Source organism: Plectropomus leopardus, chromosome 9 (assembly GCF_008729295.1).
Source record: "Plectropomus leopardus isolate mb chromosome 9, YSFRI_Pleo_2.0, whole genome shotgun sequence".
Taxonomy (NCBI): Eukaryota; Metazoa; Chordata; class Actinopteri; order Perciformes; family Serranidae; genus Plectropomus; species Plectropomus leopardus.
The window spans coordinates 21,987,723-22,001,892 of NC_056471.1; the positions used below are offsets into that span (position 1 = coordinate 21,987,723).

The following is a 14,170-nucleotide window of genomic DNA, read 5'->3' on the forward strand; positions in this document are numbered from 1 at the left end:
AAATAACCTCAAAATAACCTCAAAGATACTTTGAAACAATACACAGATTGAAATGTTATTCTTCAGTGTCTTTATTGCTTATTTAATGATATCCTTATGTATGTAGTTATTGTCAGTTGTGGGTGAAGACCTTTTACTCAAATAAACTATCTAGCTGTACCACAATGTAGAAATACTCTGTTATAAGTCAAAGGCTTGCATTGAGAAATTAACTTAAGTAAAAGCACAAAGCTATTTGCATAAAAATATACTTAGAGTACCGAAAGTAAAAGTACAGTATGGCCAATTTCACAATAATAGCCTTTCTATTTATCGCTGGGTTAGTGACCTATCATAGCTGGCCTGTAGGCGGCAGTCTTGAGTCGTCTGGTCTGCCGGAAACTGAGCGGAAGAAGAAGAAAACTGGAGCGGAAGAGCCGTTGGGGACGTAGCACAAAGCCGCGGCAACGGTGAAATCTGGAAACGGGTCAGTTACGTGCTTGCATACTCTACAGAAAACACATAGCAGTTTGCCTTTTATTTTTTTAAAAATAAAGTGTCGTGTTGGTATTTGTAAAGCTCGAGTCCCGTGTCGGTAGCGCGTGTGCTTGCTAACAAGCGTTAGCGAAGTAACTAGCTAAAACCGCTAGCACGTTTATCGCCATTTTGCGCATTCAACAGCCCGAGACATTCGCCAGCAGCAAGGTAACAATCATTACAGAAATGTCTGAACACCGAGGGGGGGATACTATTTTTAATATTTATGGTGGCTAAACTTTGAAATTGTAACCTTGCGAAGCATTTATTTTTCCGCAGGTGGTGAACATTGTAGCATGGCAGAGGCAGACCGACCAGGGAAGCTCTTCATCGGTGGACTGAACACCGAGACCACCGAGAAGGCCCTGGAGCAGTACTTCAGCAAATATGGAAGGATTGTGGAAGGTATGTGTGACACTACTGTCCGCCATTTTTCTCAAATTGCACCGCCGAAAACTAAAATATTAAATGCAAATGTTAAAAGTGCGATCTTATGACAGTAATTGCTTAAAATTGCTCAGTTTTTGCTGGCATGCACTTCAATGAAAACCAAATGTGTACTGACTTTGCAGTACTTGTACATTCATCAAATTTGTGTGTATTTCTGTGGGACTTGAATACAAACAAGGTCTGTTTTCAGTGTTGCCAAAAATCTGTGAATTTATTGGTAAATTTACTGTCATTCTGTATTGCGGCTTTTTATTTACCTTTTATTTCTTTTATTAAAGCAAACCTGCATTAAAGCAGATTCTAACCCATCTGCCTTGACTGGAAAATACTTTGGTTCAGCTCATGTTATTTTTGAATGTGCTGTATAAATGGAAGTGACTTAACTAAACATGAAGTCTACCTTGATTGGAAAGCACTTTGGTTCAACTCCTGTTGTTTTGAATGTGTTATATTGGAAAAAAAGGGACTTGCGTAAACACAACCCCCTTTTGTTGCTACTGTTATTGCCAAGGACTTTAAAATTCAGTTTGGTATTGCTGCAGGAAATAAGATCTTTGAATCGTGGGGACACACTGGTTAAAATGGAAATGAGTCTTGGTTACATTTTTTAAAATGGGCGTAGCTACAAGCTTTTGTTCATTTTAAATTTCTTCAAGGTAGATTAGTGTTGTATCATTGTCAGACAATAATGCAATCAGTCACTAAGCTGCCCTCTCACTCTACATTTCAGTTCTTTTGATGAAAGACCGAGAAACAAACAAATCAAGAGGCTTCGCTTTTGTTACTTTTGAAAGTCCGGCTGATGCAAAGGATGCAGCGCGCGAGATGAATGGAAAGGTAAGTCCAATCTTGAAGAAGCCTTTATCTGTAAAGACATCAACTTGAAGTTGTAATTGAAATTGTTACTTCTCTACCGCAGTCTCTGGACGGAAAGCCTATCAAAGTTGAGCAAGCAACAAAGCCTCAGTTTGAGAGTGCGGGCAGGAGAGGACCTCCATCCATGCACTCCCGCAGTCGTCTTCCACCCAGGGGCCCCCGTGGTGCCCGGGGAGGTCCTGGAATGAGGGGCCCACCATCCAGAGGTAAATATTTTATTTATTTGATCAGTTGAGTTAGTAGAATGTGTGTTATGTAAGTATTCTCATTAAATCCTTTTTTTGAAATATGTCTTTGAAGCTTAGTGTGCTGACATTTTCATTTCTTGTCTGTGCAAAGACTACTATGATAATTCAGGGAATGGAGAACCCTTTTTTAAGGGAATGTCATCCAGAGGTCCCCCTCCAATGAAGAGAGGACCCCCAGTTCGCAACGGAGGTCCCCCACCCAAGAGGTCTGCCCCGTCCGGTCCCATGAGCAGAGGTGTGCTCGTCACGAAGGCCTTAACAGATTTCACATGTTCCAGTTTTTTATTATGTTGTTCTTTTGTGAGTACCCAGATGTGTTATTTAGTGATTCATGTTTTTCATTTCTTTGTGTTTTTTTAGCCCCCATGTCAAGGGACAGGGATCCTTATGGTCCACCCCCTCCTCGCAGAGACTCCATGATGTCCAGGAGGGATGACTACCCATCACCAAGAGATGACCATTACAACTCCAAAGATAGGTGAGGCATCTCAAATTTAGTGACATTCTGTAGTGGTGTGACACTATCACCCAAGTTACTGCTGATTTGTTGATTTTAAACAAAATTAAATGGAATGTTTATTTCTGACATCTCTGTTGTGCTATTTAAAAATTGTGACAATTCTTTTGTTGATTTAAATTGAAAATCTGGGTTTTAAATAAACATTTGAATCCAGATTAAAATGTAATGTTATCCAGACTCATATCTTATGCTAAATTAAATCTCAATTTATGACTTTTCTCTTACTGATTTTGAAACTCATGGTTAGCTGAGTCTGAACTTTCCTGCATCTGAGAAGATAAAATGACACTCACATTTTTTAGGCCACTTTGATGAAACAAAAAAAAACTGAACTGTAGATTTAAGGCAAAAAAAAGGAAGTTTTACCAAATCTTTGTTTCAGCTTTACAGTTAATTGTTTATTTCACAGCTACTCCGGCCGAGATTATAATTCCAGAGATTCAAGGGACTACGGACCACCTCAACGAGATTATTCATACAGAGAGTACTCCAATTCCAGCTCCCGAGATGACTATGGCTCAATGTCGAGAGGATACAGGTACGAGAATGAGTTGATAAAAAGGTTAAAACCTGAGAATAGACTTGGTCCTTATATAACAGTTGTTTCTATGACGTAGTGACCGCGATGGTTATGGGGGAGGCCGGGAACCCAGAAGCTACATGGATCGTTCAAGTGGTGGCTCCTACAGAGATTCATATGACGGTTACGGTAAGATATGACTCCATGAGTGTAATGCCGACAGATAACCACTGTGGCACAAAGAAGAGCTGCACAAATAACCAACCGAATCATATCATTGACCACTGAAATCTCCAGTCACAAGACGCTGCAGTTTCCCCCCCTCCTCAAAGGAAGCAGCATTTCAGGCAGCCTCTTTTAGCTTTTTCTTCCCCTTTGCTGCACTCCCGACCTGCAGTCCAAGTTGCATATTTTCGTGCTATTAGAAATATATGACCATTGGCTTCTCAACTGAAAATTCAAAAGCTGTCTGTATATCACAGTCCATGTTACCGCTGCATTTGGCAAAAGAATCAGTGCTTTTGGCAATATGATGCAGAAATAACGCAGAATATTTAATGTACCCCAGAGAGTTTGCAACCATAAGGAACCCCAAAAAGTCCATGGAAACATCCGTTGACCACTCAGTGTGTTGCCTAGCAAAGAACTCCCTCAAGGAGTAATGTTCACAAAAACATCAAGACAACTCTGAAAACCTCGTCCCTACCTGCAGTTCTAACAGTTGGAGCTCTAAAAGGAAAAATGGCTTCTCAAATCAATGGCATGCTGAAATGGGTAACACTGCCCATTTATTCCCTGTGCTTGGATATGTTACTGCCCATATCAACTAAATATCCATGTTCAACTTAAGATCGTTAAAACATGTCGTCCATTAAATTTATTTGTCAGAGAATTAACTCTATTGGCCAAAAAGTGAGCACTACACAGTGCAAGAAAATGTATAAATTGAACCTTGCCAATTACCTGACCCATTGACCCTGCAGGTAACTCTCGAAGCGCCCCACCTTCACGGGGCCCCCCACCAACCTATGGTGGGAGCAGTGGAAGCAGTCGTTACGATGACTATGGCAGCAGTTCCCGGGATGGCTATGGCAGTCGTGACAGTTACCCCAGCAGTCGGAGTGACCCATATCCACCTAGCCGTGGTGAGCGAATGGGCAGGCAGGAGAGGGGCCCAGCTCCCCCTGTTGAGAGAGGCTACCCTCCTCGTGATTCATACAGCAGCTCAAGTCGTGGAGGGCCACGTGGTGGCCGTGGTGGCAATCGACCCGATAGAGGGATGGCTCGCAGCAGATACTGAACTGGACTTGGGAATAACATTTAAAGCAAACATTAGTCTCCGTGCAAAGTTAACACTTGTTTTGGAAGACATCTGACAAGACAAACTAGCCATGTCTAAATCTGTGGAATATGAAGCTTAGCTTTGAATTGTATCTTGACTTTCCCAGTTTTTTTTTATGTGTAAAAGGTTTTTTTTTTTTTTTTTTTTAGTATTTCTCTTGCTTATGTAACAGTACAGTTACCAAGTTAGTGTTAGTTTTTTGTACACTCAGTGCTGTTGGAATCTGCAATGCCCTATCAGTCTGGCTTTCCTACTCTAATAAAGCTTTTAGTTGTACCTTGACCACTGCTCATCGATTTTCAAAACGAGACCAGAGACCGTAACATGAATGTTAAATTATAAGATGATCTCTCTGCAAAGCATAGGTGAGTCTCTGCTCGTGCATTACAAATACTCAAGTGACTTGAGTTCCTTCTGAACACAAATGTGCCATCACCTGGACGCTACTGTTTTCAAGGGGATAGGCAAATGTTACTGTCAAAATGTTCCAATGTAGTTTCCTTGGAAATGGATCCATCACCCTAGAGCCATTCGATGGCATGCAACGACAAAACCAAAGGCAACAACAACCAAATGCAACTCGTCTGGTAGTCAACAGCTGGTAAGCAAAGCAAACCTCTTTGTTTCTCATCTGTAAATGAGTTTCTCATTGTCCTGTATAACAGTCTCCTCTCAAAGCGTGACACTCGACAACATTTCCCTCAGAGGACAAAAGAAAAAAAAAGGAGATCAACTGAATGTGCCTTTTTCATTTTAATCCGTTTTCACCAGCTAACATGTCAAAAGTGCAGCAACATCCCAAGAAGTTTCGTCCCTGGTCAGCAATGAAAGTCTTACCACCATTTTGCCAACTGAATCCTCAAAATGACCCTTTTTGCCTAATCAGTCGTCCAACCTCGGTAAAACGATTGGCTGCAGAGCATTTTTAAATCATAAGTTAAAAGATTCCAAGTATTTGTAAGAACTTTTCCTGGTGAAAATTAAGAGCCGTTTTTTAAAGTTAAGAGCCATTTTCTCAGTATCGAAACCGTTTCCACAAGCATGCCAATCCAAACACTGGAAACCTCTGGAAGAACACCATCGTCCTAACTGCCAAACTGGAAACAATCGCTGAAGCAAATTCGCAGTCGGACCAAGGAATAGAAATTAATTTTCAGATGTTTTATGAATACATGATCAAGAAAAGGGCAACATGTTAATTGTATGTTCTCATTGCAGGATGAACATGGCTCCAAGGCAACTGCCTTTGCAACTTAACCTGAATTCTGTCCTCAAGTTGTTGGACCGATGAAAGCACAGTGCACCAGTGCAGGTATGTCCACCAGGCTAATGGTAGTACGCCTCAAATAACTTCTTAATTTTTTTGTTTGCGCTCACAGAATGTTGACAAACTGTACTTTTGAATGATTGGATGGATTTCTATTGTTGTAAAATTAAACTATTAATGTTTAACAGCCTTTGTGTGAGATTTCTGCTTTTGCCTTCAGGCCGATGGTTGAGAATGTCAAATTGTAGATTAAACGGGTATAAAAACTCTTTAAATCCATCCATCAAAATACTTAACAGCAATAAGTCACTTCGCTTCAGGGACCAGAGTACAGCAACCTGACGATGTACAGTTTGAAGATGGGCTGGTTTTATGTGGTTGTGGTGTTACTATTTTTAGCTAGTTTTTTTTCTGGTTTTATCATGTGAAACTATTGTTTTTATTACTTTAATTTATGGAATTAATGAATTAAGGAATGTCAATGCAAGTGCTGGTATGTATTGCCATATGAGTGTGTGTGTGTTGTCTGATGCAGGGGCTTTGACTTCAAAACAAATTTCCCTGTGGGATAATAATGAACTTACCAGGGTTCACACTATCATGGAAAACCTGGAAAAGTCATTGAATTTCACAGTCTTATTTTCCAGGACTGGAGAAGTTATAAAATTTGTAAAAAAATCAATAAAAGTTTGAGAAAAGTCATGGAATTGTGTTGTAATTAAATAGTTATATTAATCTTATGAAGATAACCTTCCATGTCCAATTTCAAGACTTAAAAGTTGTACACTCACATTCTTATGTTGCAGCATATTTTTTCAGACTTGCCTCCAGAAATGGGTTTCTAATCAAACCAATTAAGAACACACTCATAATATAATTTCCACTTTCCCTTATCCTTGAACTCTAGTAAGTGTTTGTATGCCTGTGCCTGTAGTTTAATGTATTCTAATTATTTATAGAATTAATTATTCCAATTAAGATTGGAAAAGGTTGCAGATCAATTTTCAAACAGTAATTAACAATAAATAATTTACAGTAAAGTATACTATACAGTTATGTCCATGTTGTACTTTGTGAACAGTCTCGGAAATGTTATTACGGGCCCTTAAAAAATCATGGAAAAGTTTTAAAATTGTGTTTTTTAAAAGTGTTGTGGGAGCACTGTCATAATGTAATCAGCTTTTTTTTTTTAATGTTTACTGTCTTCCAGATGCCGGCACAGGCTGCTGTTGAGAGAAGGCCATGAATCTTCAAGTGGGAATGCGCGCTGAAAGCAGGAAGAACAGGCTGAGGATTTGCTCAAATTAAAGTGATTCTGTTGTTTTCAATAAAGACTTAAAAGGATCTTTGTTGTTCACTCAGTTTTTTCTCGACATGAAAGAATTAGGCAATTAACACAATTCTCCCCTTGTTACTATATTTTTTAAGTGTGACAAAAGTGTTTGTGTGGTAACCTTGCTGTACGAATCTTTTTAACAACATTGTAATTCTGATGCTCCTTATGGTGATGAAGAATTCAACATGATCTAATACTTCACTGGAGCTATTGAGGCAATCGTGTTTACTTAAGTAAATATCACAATTCAGTTTGTATAAATTGTTTGACAGCAAAAAGTCACACAGCTTGTATTGCTGTGTAAAAACGTCCGAATGACCCAATTCATCAAAAAAAAAAAGGTCATGCTGGAGATGCTTTGGGTGTCAATGCTGGTGTTAAAATCAACTATTTACATGTCAGGACTACTGATCACACACACTTACTCCTACAGTAGTTTTCTCCTCTTGCGAAATATGCTGATGCACGCTAGTAATCACTTCCCTGGTGCTGCTTCCTGATCTCTGCTGCATTTTAACCTGTAACTTAATCTCAGAGAAAGTGTCCTCAGCCGGCATGTGCGACTGTGCAGAGGTGGAAAAAAAAACCGCCTGTCTTTTGTTGAGGTGCCTATTTGCCAGTAGGGGTGATCATCATTTTTGCGTGTAGAAACAGCGTCGTCCTTCCCCCACCGCCTCTTTTTTTAACTTCTAGCAGAAGTGCGGATGTGAGTTGCATATTGATACGGAACAGGCCGCCAGTTTTTTTTTTCTTTTAGCAATGCGTGCTTAGGCAATGGTCATTTTGTGGAGCTATGAATCCAGAGGAGCAGACTGTAACGTGGTTAATATCATTAGGAGTGCTCAGCTCACCTAAAAAGAACATAGCGGACCCGGAGGAGTTTTTGAAAACATCGTTAAAGGATGGGGTCGTCCTGTGCAAGCTCACGGAGCGGCTCATACCTGGCTTCACTCCAAAGGTGAGTTGTGGATTTAACTTAACTTAAGTCAACAAATGCCAAATGATCGACGGCTCCCGGTGAAAGGAAGGGAGGGGTTTGATGAAAATGATAGCGACGAGAACTTCTCCGCTGCAGCAGGCCCTTACATTTTCGTAGCTCACAGCAACAACCGAGCCGTGAAGTTTTTTTTTTTAATTCTGCCTTTTCGTGTGATGCATCGGATTACAGCTGCATTTTTTTGGGGGGGAGTTTTCAGATGGCAGATTTCAAGATGTGGTTTCCTGTGAAGCGAGGAAAATGTTCCGCATTCTTGACAAGAGTGAGTCGGTGTGAACACCCACCAAAACAGGGACAAATTCGGTAGGAAGCAGAGCGCGTGAAACACATTGGACACACACCATAATGGAGGGATCGTAGGGGGGGGGTTTACATGGGACTCAGTTTATAAACAACTTTTCTGAACGCATTAAATCAGCGTTAACACCATGTTTTGCTTAGTTGTTAAGATGACAAAGTTGATAGTGACAAATAACAGTTGCAAAGACAGTTCGTCACTTCCTCCTGAAAGGCTCTTCCCGGTGCGACCTCCCCCTTTGAAAAAAAAAAAAAAGCGGCGTCAGTGTAGCTGAAGAAGAGCAAAACCGGAAGTTGCAACTTCTCACTTGTATGATTTACAACCCTCTACAGACTGTTATTCTCTCCGTTTAGCTGACATATATTGCTTTAAAAGAGACAATATGGAGTTTATTTACAAGCTTCGTAAGCCAAACTCGACCTTTATTTTTGTTTTATAACGTTAAGCCGCAGCTGTTGGTTTTATTTTGAAAGTTTGAAAAGTGAGCGGATGTTTTGCTTAAATCTGGCCACTTTGACGTTTCTGTGGTGTTCATGGTTATGTATGCATGAAGGAGACGCAGGAAGAACCCACAGTTATTTTGACAACTGTAGGTTAGCACACTCGGACATGCTTCAACAATGTTACTTTGTTTGCTTTTACGCGTGAAATCACAGCAGCGTCGGCGTTAGGCAAGTGTGTGTGTGTGTGTGTGTGTCAGATGTCTGTCTGCCATACTAAGCCGTGGTTTGTGTTTATATATTTATTTTCGTGTGTGCTCAGTATTGCCAGGATCCGAGAACTGAAGCCGACTGCATTACCAACATCAGGGAGTTTTTAAGAGGATGCTCGTCCTTGAAAGTGGAGGTAAGTTGCTGTCAAGTTCCCTGTTAGAAAGTCCGCTGTTTTGACATGGCCTGACCTCTCTCTTTCATGATCTCTTTACTCAGCCATCTGAGCCCTCTGCAGTTAACAGACAAGACTTAAACACACTCTTGCATGTGTTGTGATCTGCTTACCCCGCTGGCATATGTTTTCCTCTCACGTCCATGCTGTCAGTCACTGATCAGACAGAAAGGAAGCTGCTCAGACGGCTGGTTTTCAAATGGACACAACTTACAGAACTGTGCAAAAGTCTAAGGCCACCTGAAACTTTGTAATTATGATCACACATATTCATTTCTCAGTAGTTTCTTTATTAAAATACAACCAGAACATGCAGGGAATATGTAAACAATATTAAATATTAAAAATAATACAAATTTCAACAGGCTAAAATTGAAAGTATTTAGTGTTACCTCCCTTTCCACTTAGCATGTGTTGAACTCCCTTGGGAGGACAATATTGAGATTTACAATACTAATCTGGTGTATTTACACCATGTTGCATTCAAGACATTTTCAATATCTATCGTTTGAGCTGCCTTTGGTGTTTTAATGCATTATACATGTACTGTATTCTTTGTTTTTATCTTAATAAAAAGACTGAGAAACATCTATCTATCTATCTATCTATCTATCTATCCATCTATCCATTCTCATTACAACCTTGCTAAAACAACAACACATCTATGGTGACCTAAGATTTTTGCACAGTAGTTTTCAACACTTGTTTACTTCCTTTTAAATTCCCTTTCTCTTTTACATCTCAGTGACATTGTTTGTTGCTGCAGGTTACAACATTTCCTCCAGGCATACACTGCAGGGCGGCTAAAAAGATGTCCTAATATTGGAAAGAGGCAAATCATTCACAGATGTTGGGAGTTTTCTCTGTCTCCGTACCAGCCTGTTTGTGACCGCCACACTGGACAGTAATTTCTCCTCCAGCTTTATAAATAATCCTTTCTGGTCTTGAGTCACATCACTTGGTTTCTTTAAACAGCTAATTGAGTCAGCAAGCTTGGCTCACTGCAAAGTCAAGTGGTTCAGTAGTTCTGCCCAGCTGGCTTGTTATGTCTGGGAGGTCCCCTTTGCTTTTATCCACCAACCCTGCCTTAACCCATAATTAGACCTTTTTGTGGCCAGCCAGTAGCTCATGGGCAGAAGTTTTTGGAGAGCCGCTGTCAAACGTACCAGTCTATGGTGCTACAGCGAGCCCTACCCATCCTCCGGTCAGTGATGTGATCATGGTTGGAGGACTTTTTCCTCTCTTTTTTAGCCATAGCAAATAGTGGCTGTTTGTCCTGTGACTGCACAAAGAGAGCAGTCATACTGCTTTCACTTCTGCACAGAGATGCAGAAAGAGGAAGCACCAATTACTGCTCAATGCTACTCATTTTTTTTCCTGTGTTCTAAACTGCATGATTATTTTTTCTAATTTTATACTCCACTAAAATAATCCAAAATAAAATGTATTCATCACATGACTCATCGAAACTGCAGGCTCCAACCTTGGTCAAGATGTCAATACTGGCAACAGTTATTACTGATTATGGTCAATACTGTGATGTAAGAGCTGTGTATGCCATTTTTGTTTTATCAATACAGTGTTTTCTACTCTTGAAACCACTGGGGAACATTATTATGCATAATGGTGTGTTCTAGTTGTATTTTTGCACGATGAAAAGCAAGCTGAGTAACTCTTGGTAGTCACGTATACCCTCGGGCTGATCCTATACCTGGAGACGTAATGGTCACACTTGCTTTAACTCTGGATGAGGTCGTACACAACTCATGATGACCAAAGCTGCACTACTCAAACTCTATATTTAAGATGTTTTATTTAAAATGTGAAACCTTATCCCCCCGAGGAAAGAAGATAGCCGTCTGAGACAGAGCGAGCAAGCGAGCAGTGTGACCGTGTGTGTGCGAGCATCTTGTGTGCGTGGAAGTGCGCAGCGAATCGCAAATGAGTCTGTCATTGTCTATTTTATTATAAACCACTAAGTCAGAAAATATGGGTCATGCTCAATGTGTCAGTTTTGATCTCTGTCTCGTTATAGGCTTATTCAAATCCCTGTGTGTATCTCATTGTGTGTGTGTGTGTCTATTGTTTGTGCTGCAGTCCAGAGTGTCGTGTGTCTGTGTGTACACTTTACCGCTCTGATCTGTGCTATCCGTAGAAAAAAAATCAAATTTTGACTAACTCCTCTTCCACATGTGATGGATTCCAGCTTGTATGAACAGATGGTTGGAAGGTTTCTGGTCTGATGGCTTTTTTTTTCTGTTTCTTTTCCATCCAGGGGTTTGAACCAGAGTGGTTATACACTGGCGAGAATTTTGGCAAGGTGCTGACCACTTTGCTGGCAGTCAACTTTGCCACACAAGGTAAGAGTTTTTCCCTAACTTTCTGCACCTCCTGTCCTTCATATCGGGCAGGGCTTTATGAAAATGTGTCCTCTCTGAAGGTAAAGAATCAAATAGTAGAGAGTACTACATGTGTTCTATAAAGGTATCACGGTGTCTCAGGGTATTTAGAAATTACAAGATTATCGATGCCGCCAAAAATACAAACACTCTTCTTTCTTTTAAATTGATACGGAGATGCTGTATTGAGGTTATAAACTAAAGCGCAGAACGCTGCTAGCAGTCAGTCCGCACTGGCGAAACAGGCAGCTGAGCTGAGAAAAGTCCCTGATCTGTAACTGTATGCAATTATTCCAGTAAAAAAAGCCCGGACATTTAAAAAACAGTATATGTAGCTTCATATTAGCAGTGGCCAGGTGAAGCCTTTTTCCACCTGTATGTGCTATGATGATGGTGATGATGATAATTCTAATAATAATAATGATAATGATGATGATGATAATAATAAACTTTATTTGTGTAGCACTCTTAAAAACACAGTTACAAAGTGTTTACAGAACAAGATACATTTTTGTGCACCGTCAAGATGAAAACAATAAAAACATAAATAGACAAATAAAAAAAGCAACCAACAGAACACAAGAACAGATTGAAAAGATTGTCCAAAAAAAAAAAAAGTGACAAAAACAGACAACAAAGCCTTTTTAAAAAGATAAAATTAAATTTTGAGGAATGATTTAAAAGAGGGCGCTAGGTTATAGAGTTCTACTGTTGTGGGACTCTAATGGAAAATATCTGATGGTGGCGAAATTATGTTTTTTGCGATTTTCCTCGGACTTTGTCCATGCAGCCATTCTAAATCATGAGTGAGTGTGTAACTCGTGGGCAGCTGGCGTGGCAGTGTGTGTTTGTGCCATGCTGGGTGCCATGTTTACTCATGTGCATCCATTGATACAGTCTGAATAACATCCTGTTTAGTTCTTGTTATGTGTTTCTTACATTTGGAGAAAGCTCATAATAAAGCAAAATGTATAATGTGACTAATTATGAGTGTGTCACTTTTAGCAACACACACACACACATACACACCCTTCTCAAGAGCATTTCTTCAGTAAGGACGCAGCAGAAAATGGTTCGCAGTGCAGCAGCCTCACAGCGGTTTGGGGCTAATTACTTTGCTCGAGAGTCCTTGTTTGGGGGCACTGAAGAGGTAACACCAGTCTCCCGTTAGTTTCCAGCTCACAGCTGCCAGAGAACCAGCCGCCTTAGAATGATTTAGTCAGCGTTTTTAGATCAATCTGCCACCTCTTCATGCTTCATTATTAACGCAGAATGTTCCTGGCTATTTGAAAACATGTGTTTTCTGTTCCTGAATGGAAACAGTGTAATGGGATTGTGCCGAAATGACAGAAAAGATAGAGTGTGATATTAGTGCTGCGGCTAATTATTTTCATTTCTGATAAGCTAATCATAAATGTCCAAAATTTATGAAAAGACCTTCACGGTTTGCCAGACCCCGAGGTTACGTCTGCAAATTGCTTGTTTAATGTGACTAAAAGTCACAATTTACAATGATGCGTGACAGACAAGGGCACCAAATCCTCACATTTTAGAAGCTAGTGGCAGAATATTTGGGGGAGTTTGCCAAATATTTGGCATGTTTGCTTTATAAATGACTGAATTAATTTATTACTTGAATAGTTTTTGACCCATCTGTTAATCAGCTTATTGTTTCAACACGACATGTTATTACATTATTATCTTGTCTTTGCAGATAGGGCCGGGAATCTCTTAGCACCTCACGATCCCACTTTAGAGGGCTACGATGCAATTAGAAAACGATTATTGCATCACAATTTTTGATACCTGTACTTGATTTATTGTTTCTCACTGTGAATGCGTTCAAAACATAGCATATTTGTAATGATCAGTTATGAAAAGAAACAAGTAGATTACATGACGCACATGTTTACATCTGTTACATTTTACCATCCAGTTATTTCAGCAGCAAAGAACGTACAGCCCAGTCTAACAAAATGTTAGCGGTGATCATAATGTCGAGACTTGTGTTTTAAATTTCCATTTATTGACTTTTCTGCACCATTATAACCTTTCAGGAGAGAATCGAAATGCATGTAAGAATTCATTTTTTTCCTCTTACCCTTATTAGGTGATATGTTACACTTGCGATGACTTTTTTAATGCATGATCAATCTCTTTAGTGCACCTAAATGAAGGGGAAGGATGCGTGCCACAGTATGAGATGTGGACTACAAGCCTCTGTCAGTGCTCTGCTTGATATGCAAATCTTTTATAGGCTTCCTATGCCCGGCAGCTGTTCTCCCATCTTCAAAAGTGAACACGATTTGAAGTGGATTAGTCACAAGTTAGCTGATACGATCAAACATAGAGGCCTCTGTGTTTTTACTCGTGATCCAAGTCCTGCTTTGCCCCTCACTTAAGCGTTGCTGTGCTCAGAATTTATGTTTGTTTTGGGTTAATGCTTTTGAACATAGCCTGCATACAGAAATAACTGTGGTAACCACAGAGCGTAGCTGACAGAAGGGCTTGTTAGG

General features: G+C 40.0%; 2 protein-coding genes across 7 annotated transcripts in view; both read left to right on the forward strand.

Moving 5' to 3' along the window:
* The first annotated feature begins 384 nt into the window (after positions 1 to 384).
* rbmx (RNA binding motif protein X-linked) lies at positions 385 to 7,083 on the forward strand. Of its 3 annotated transcripts, XR_006106150.1 has the most exons (10): positions 405 to 684; positions 796 to 921; positions 1,697 to 1,803; positions 1,886 to 2,048; positions 2,182 to 2,325; positions 2,451 to 2,568; positions 3,020 to 3,148; positions 3,228 to 3,319; positions 5,691 to 5,784; positions 6,950 to 7,083. XR_006106150.1 is itself a non-coding variant. In XM_042493890.1 (9 exons), exons 2-9 carry the CDS (start codon positions 813 to 815, stop codon positions 4,428 to 4,430), a joined length of 1,179 nt encoding a protein of 392 aa, XP_042349824.1. In that variant the 5' UTR covers positions 385 to 466; positions 796 to 812; the 3' UTR covers positions 4,431 to 4,754. The 3 variants fall into 3 exon arrangements, 2 of the variants coding, with proteins under 2 accessions (XP_042349824.1, XP_042349823.1); XM_042493890.1 differs by lacking the exons at positions 5,691 to 5,784; positions 6,950 to 7,083 and adding an exon at positions 4,114 to 4,754 and having other exon boundaries at positions 385 to 466; XM_042493889.1 differs by lacking the exons at positions 5,691 to 5,784; positions 6,950 to 7,083 and adding an exon at positions 4,114 to 4,754 and having other exon boundaries at positions 404 to 684.
* Positions 7,084 to 7,557: 474 nt separating this feature from the next.
* arhgef6 (Rac/Cdc42 guanine nucleotide exchange factor (GEF) 6) overlaps positions 7,558 to 14,170 on the forward strand; it is a 31,041-nt gene continuing 24,428 nt past the window's right edge. For all 4 annotated transcript variants that reach the window (XR_006106106.1, XM_042492828.1, XM_042492829.1 and 1 more), the window contains exons 1-3: positions 7,558 to 8,033; positions 9,133 to 9,216; positions 11,531 to 11,615. Coding sequence is in view for 3 of the 4 variants with exons in the window: in XM_042492828.1 (XP_042348762.1) it covers positions 7,869 to 8,033; positions 9,133 to 9,216; positions 11,531 to 11,615 (334 nt within the window). In the remaining variant the exon portion in view is untranslated. The remainder of the gene's footprint in view (positions 8,034 to 9,132; positions 9,217 to 11,530; positions 11,616 to 14,170) is intronic.

What these genes read in the sequence shown, in the direction of transcription:
- rbmx (XM_042493890.1), top strand. Translation starts at nt 813, where the DNA reads ATGGCAGAGGCAGACCGACCAGGGAAGCTCTTCATCGGTGGACTGAAC. An exon ending in ATATGGAAGGATTGTGGAAG is followed by an intron (nt 922 to 1,696) that starts GTATGTGTGACA and finishes TCTACATTTCAG; the next exon opens with TTCTTTTGATGAAAGACCGA. An exon ending in CATTACAACTCCAAAGATAG is followed by an intron (nt 2,569 to 3,019) that starts GTGAGGCATCTC and finishes TTTATTTCACAG; the next exon opens with CTACTCCGGCCGAGATTATA.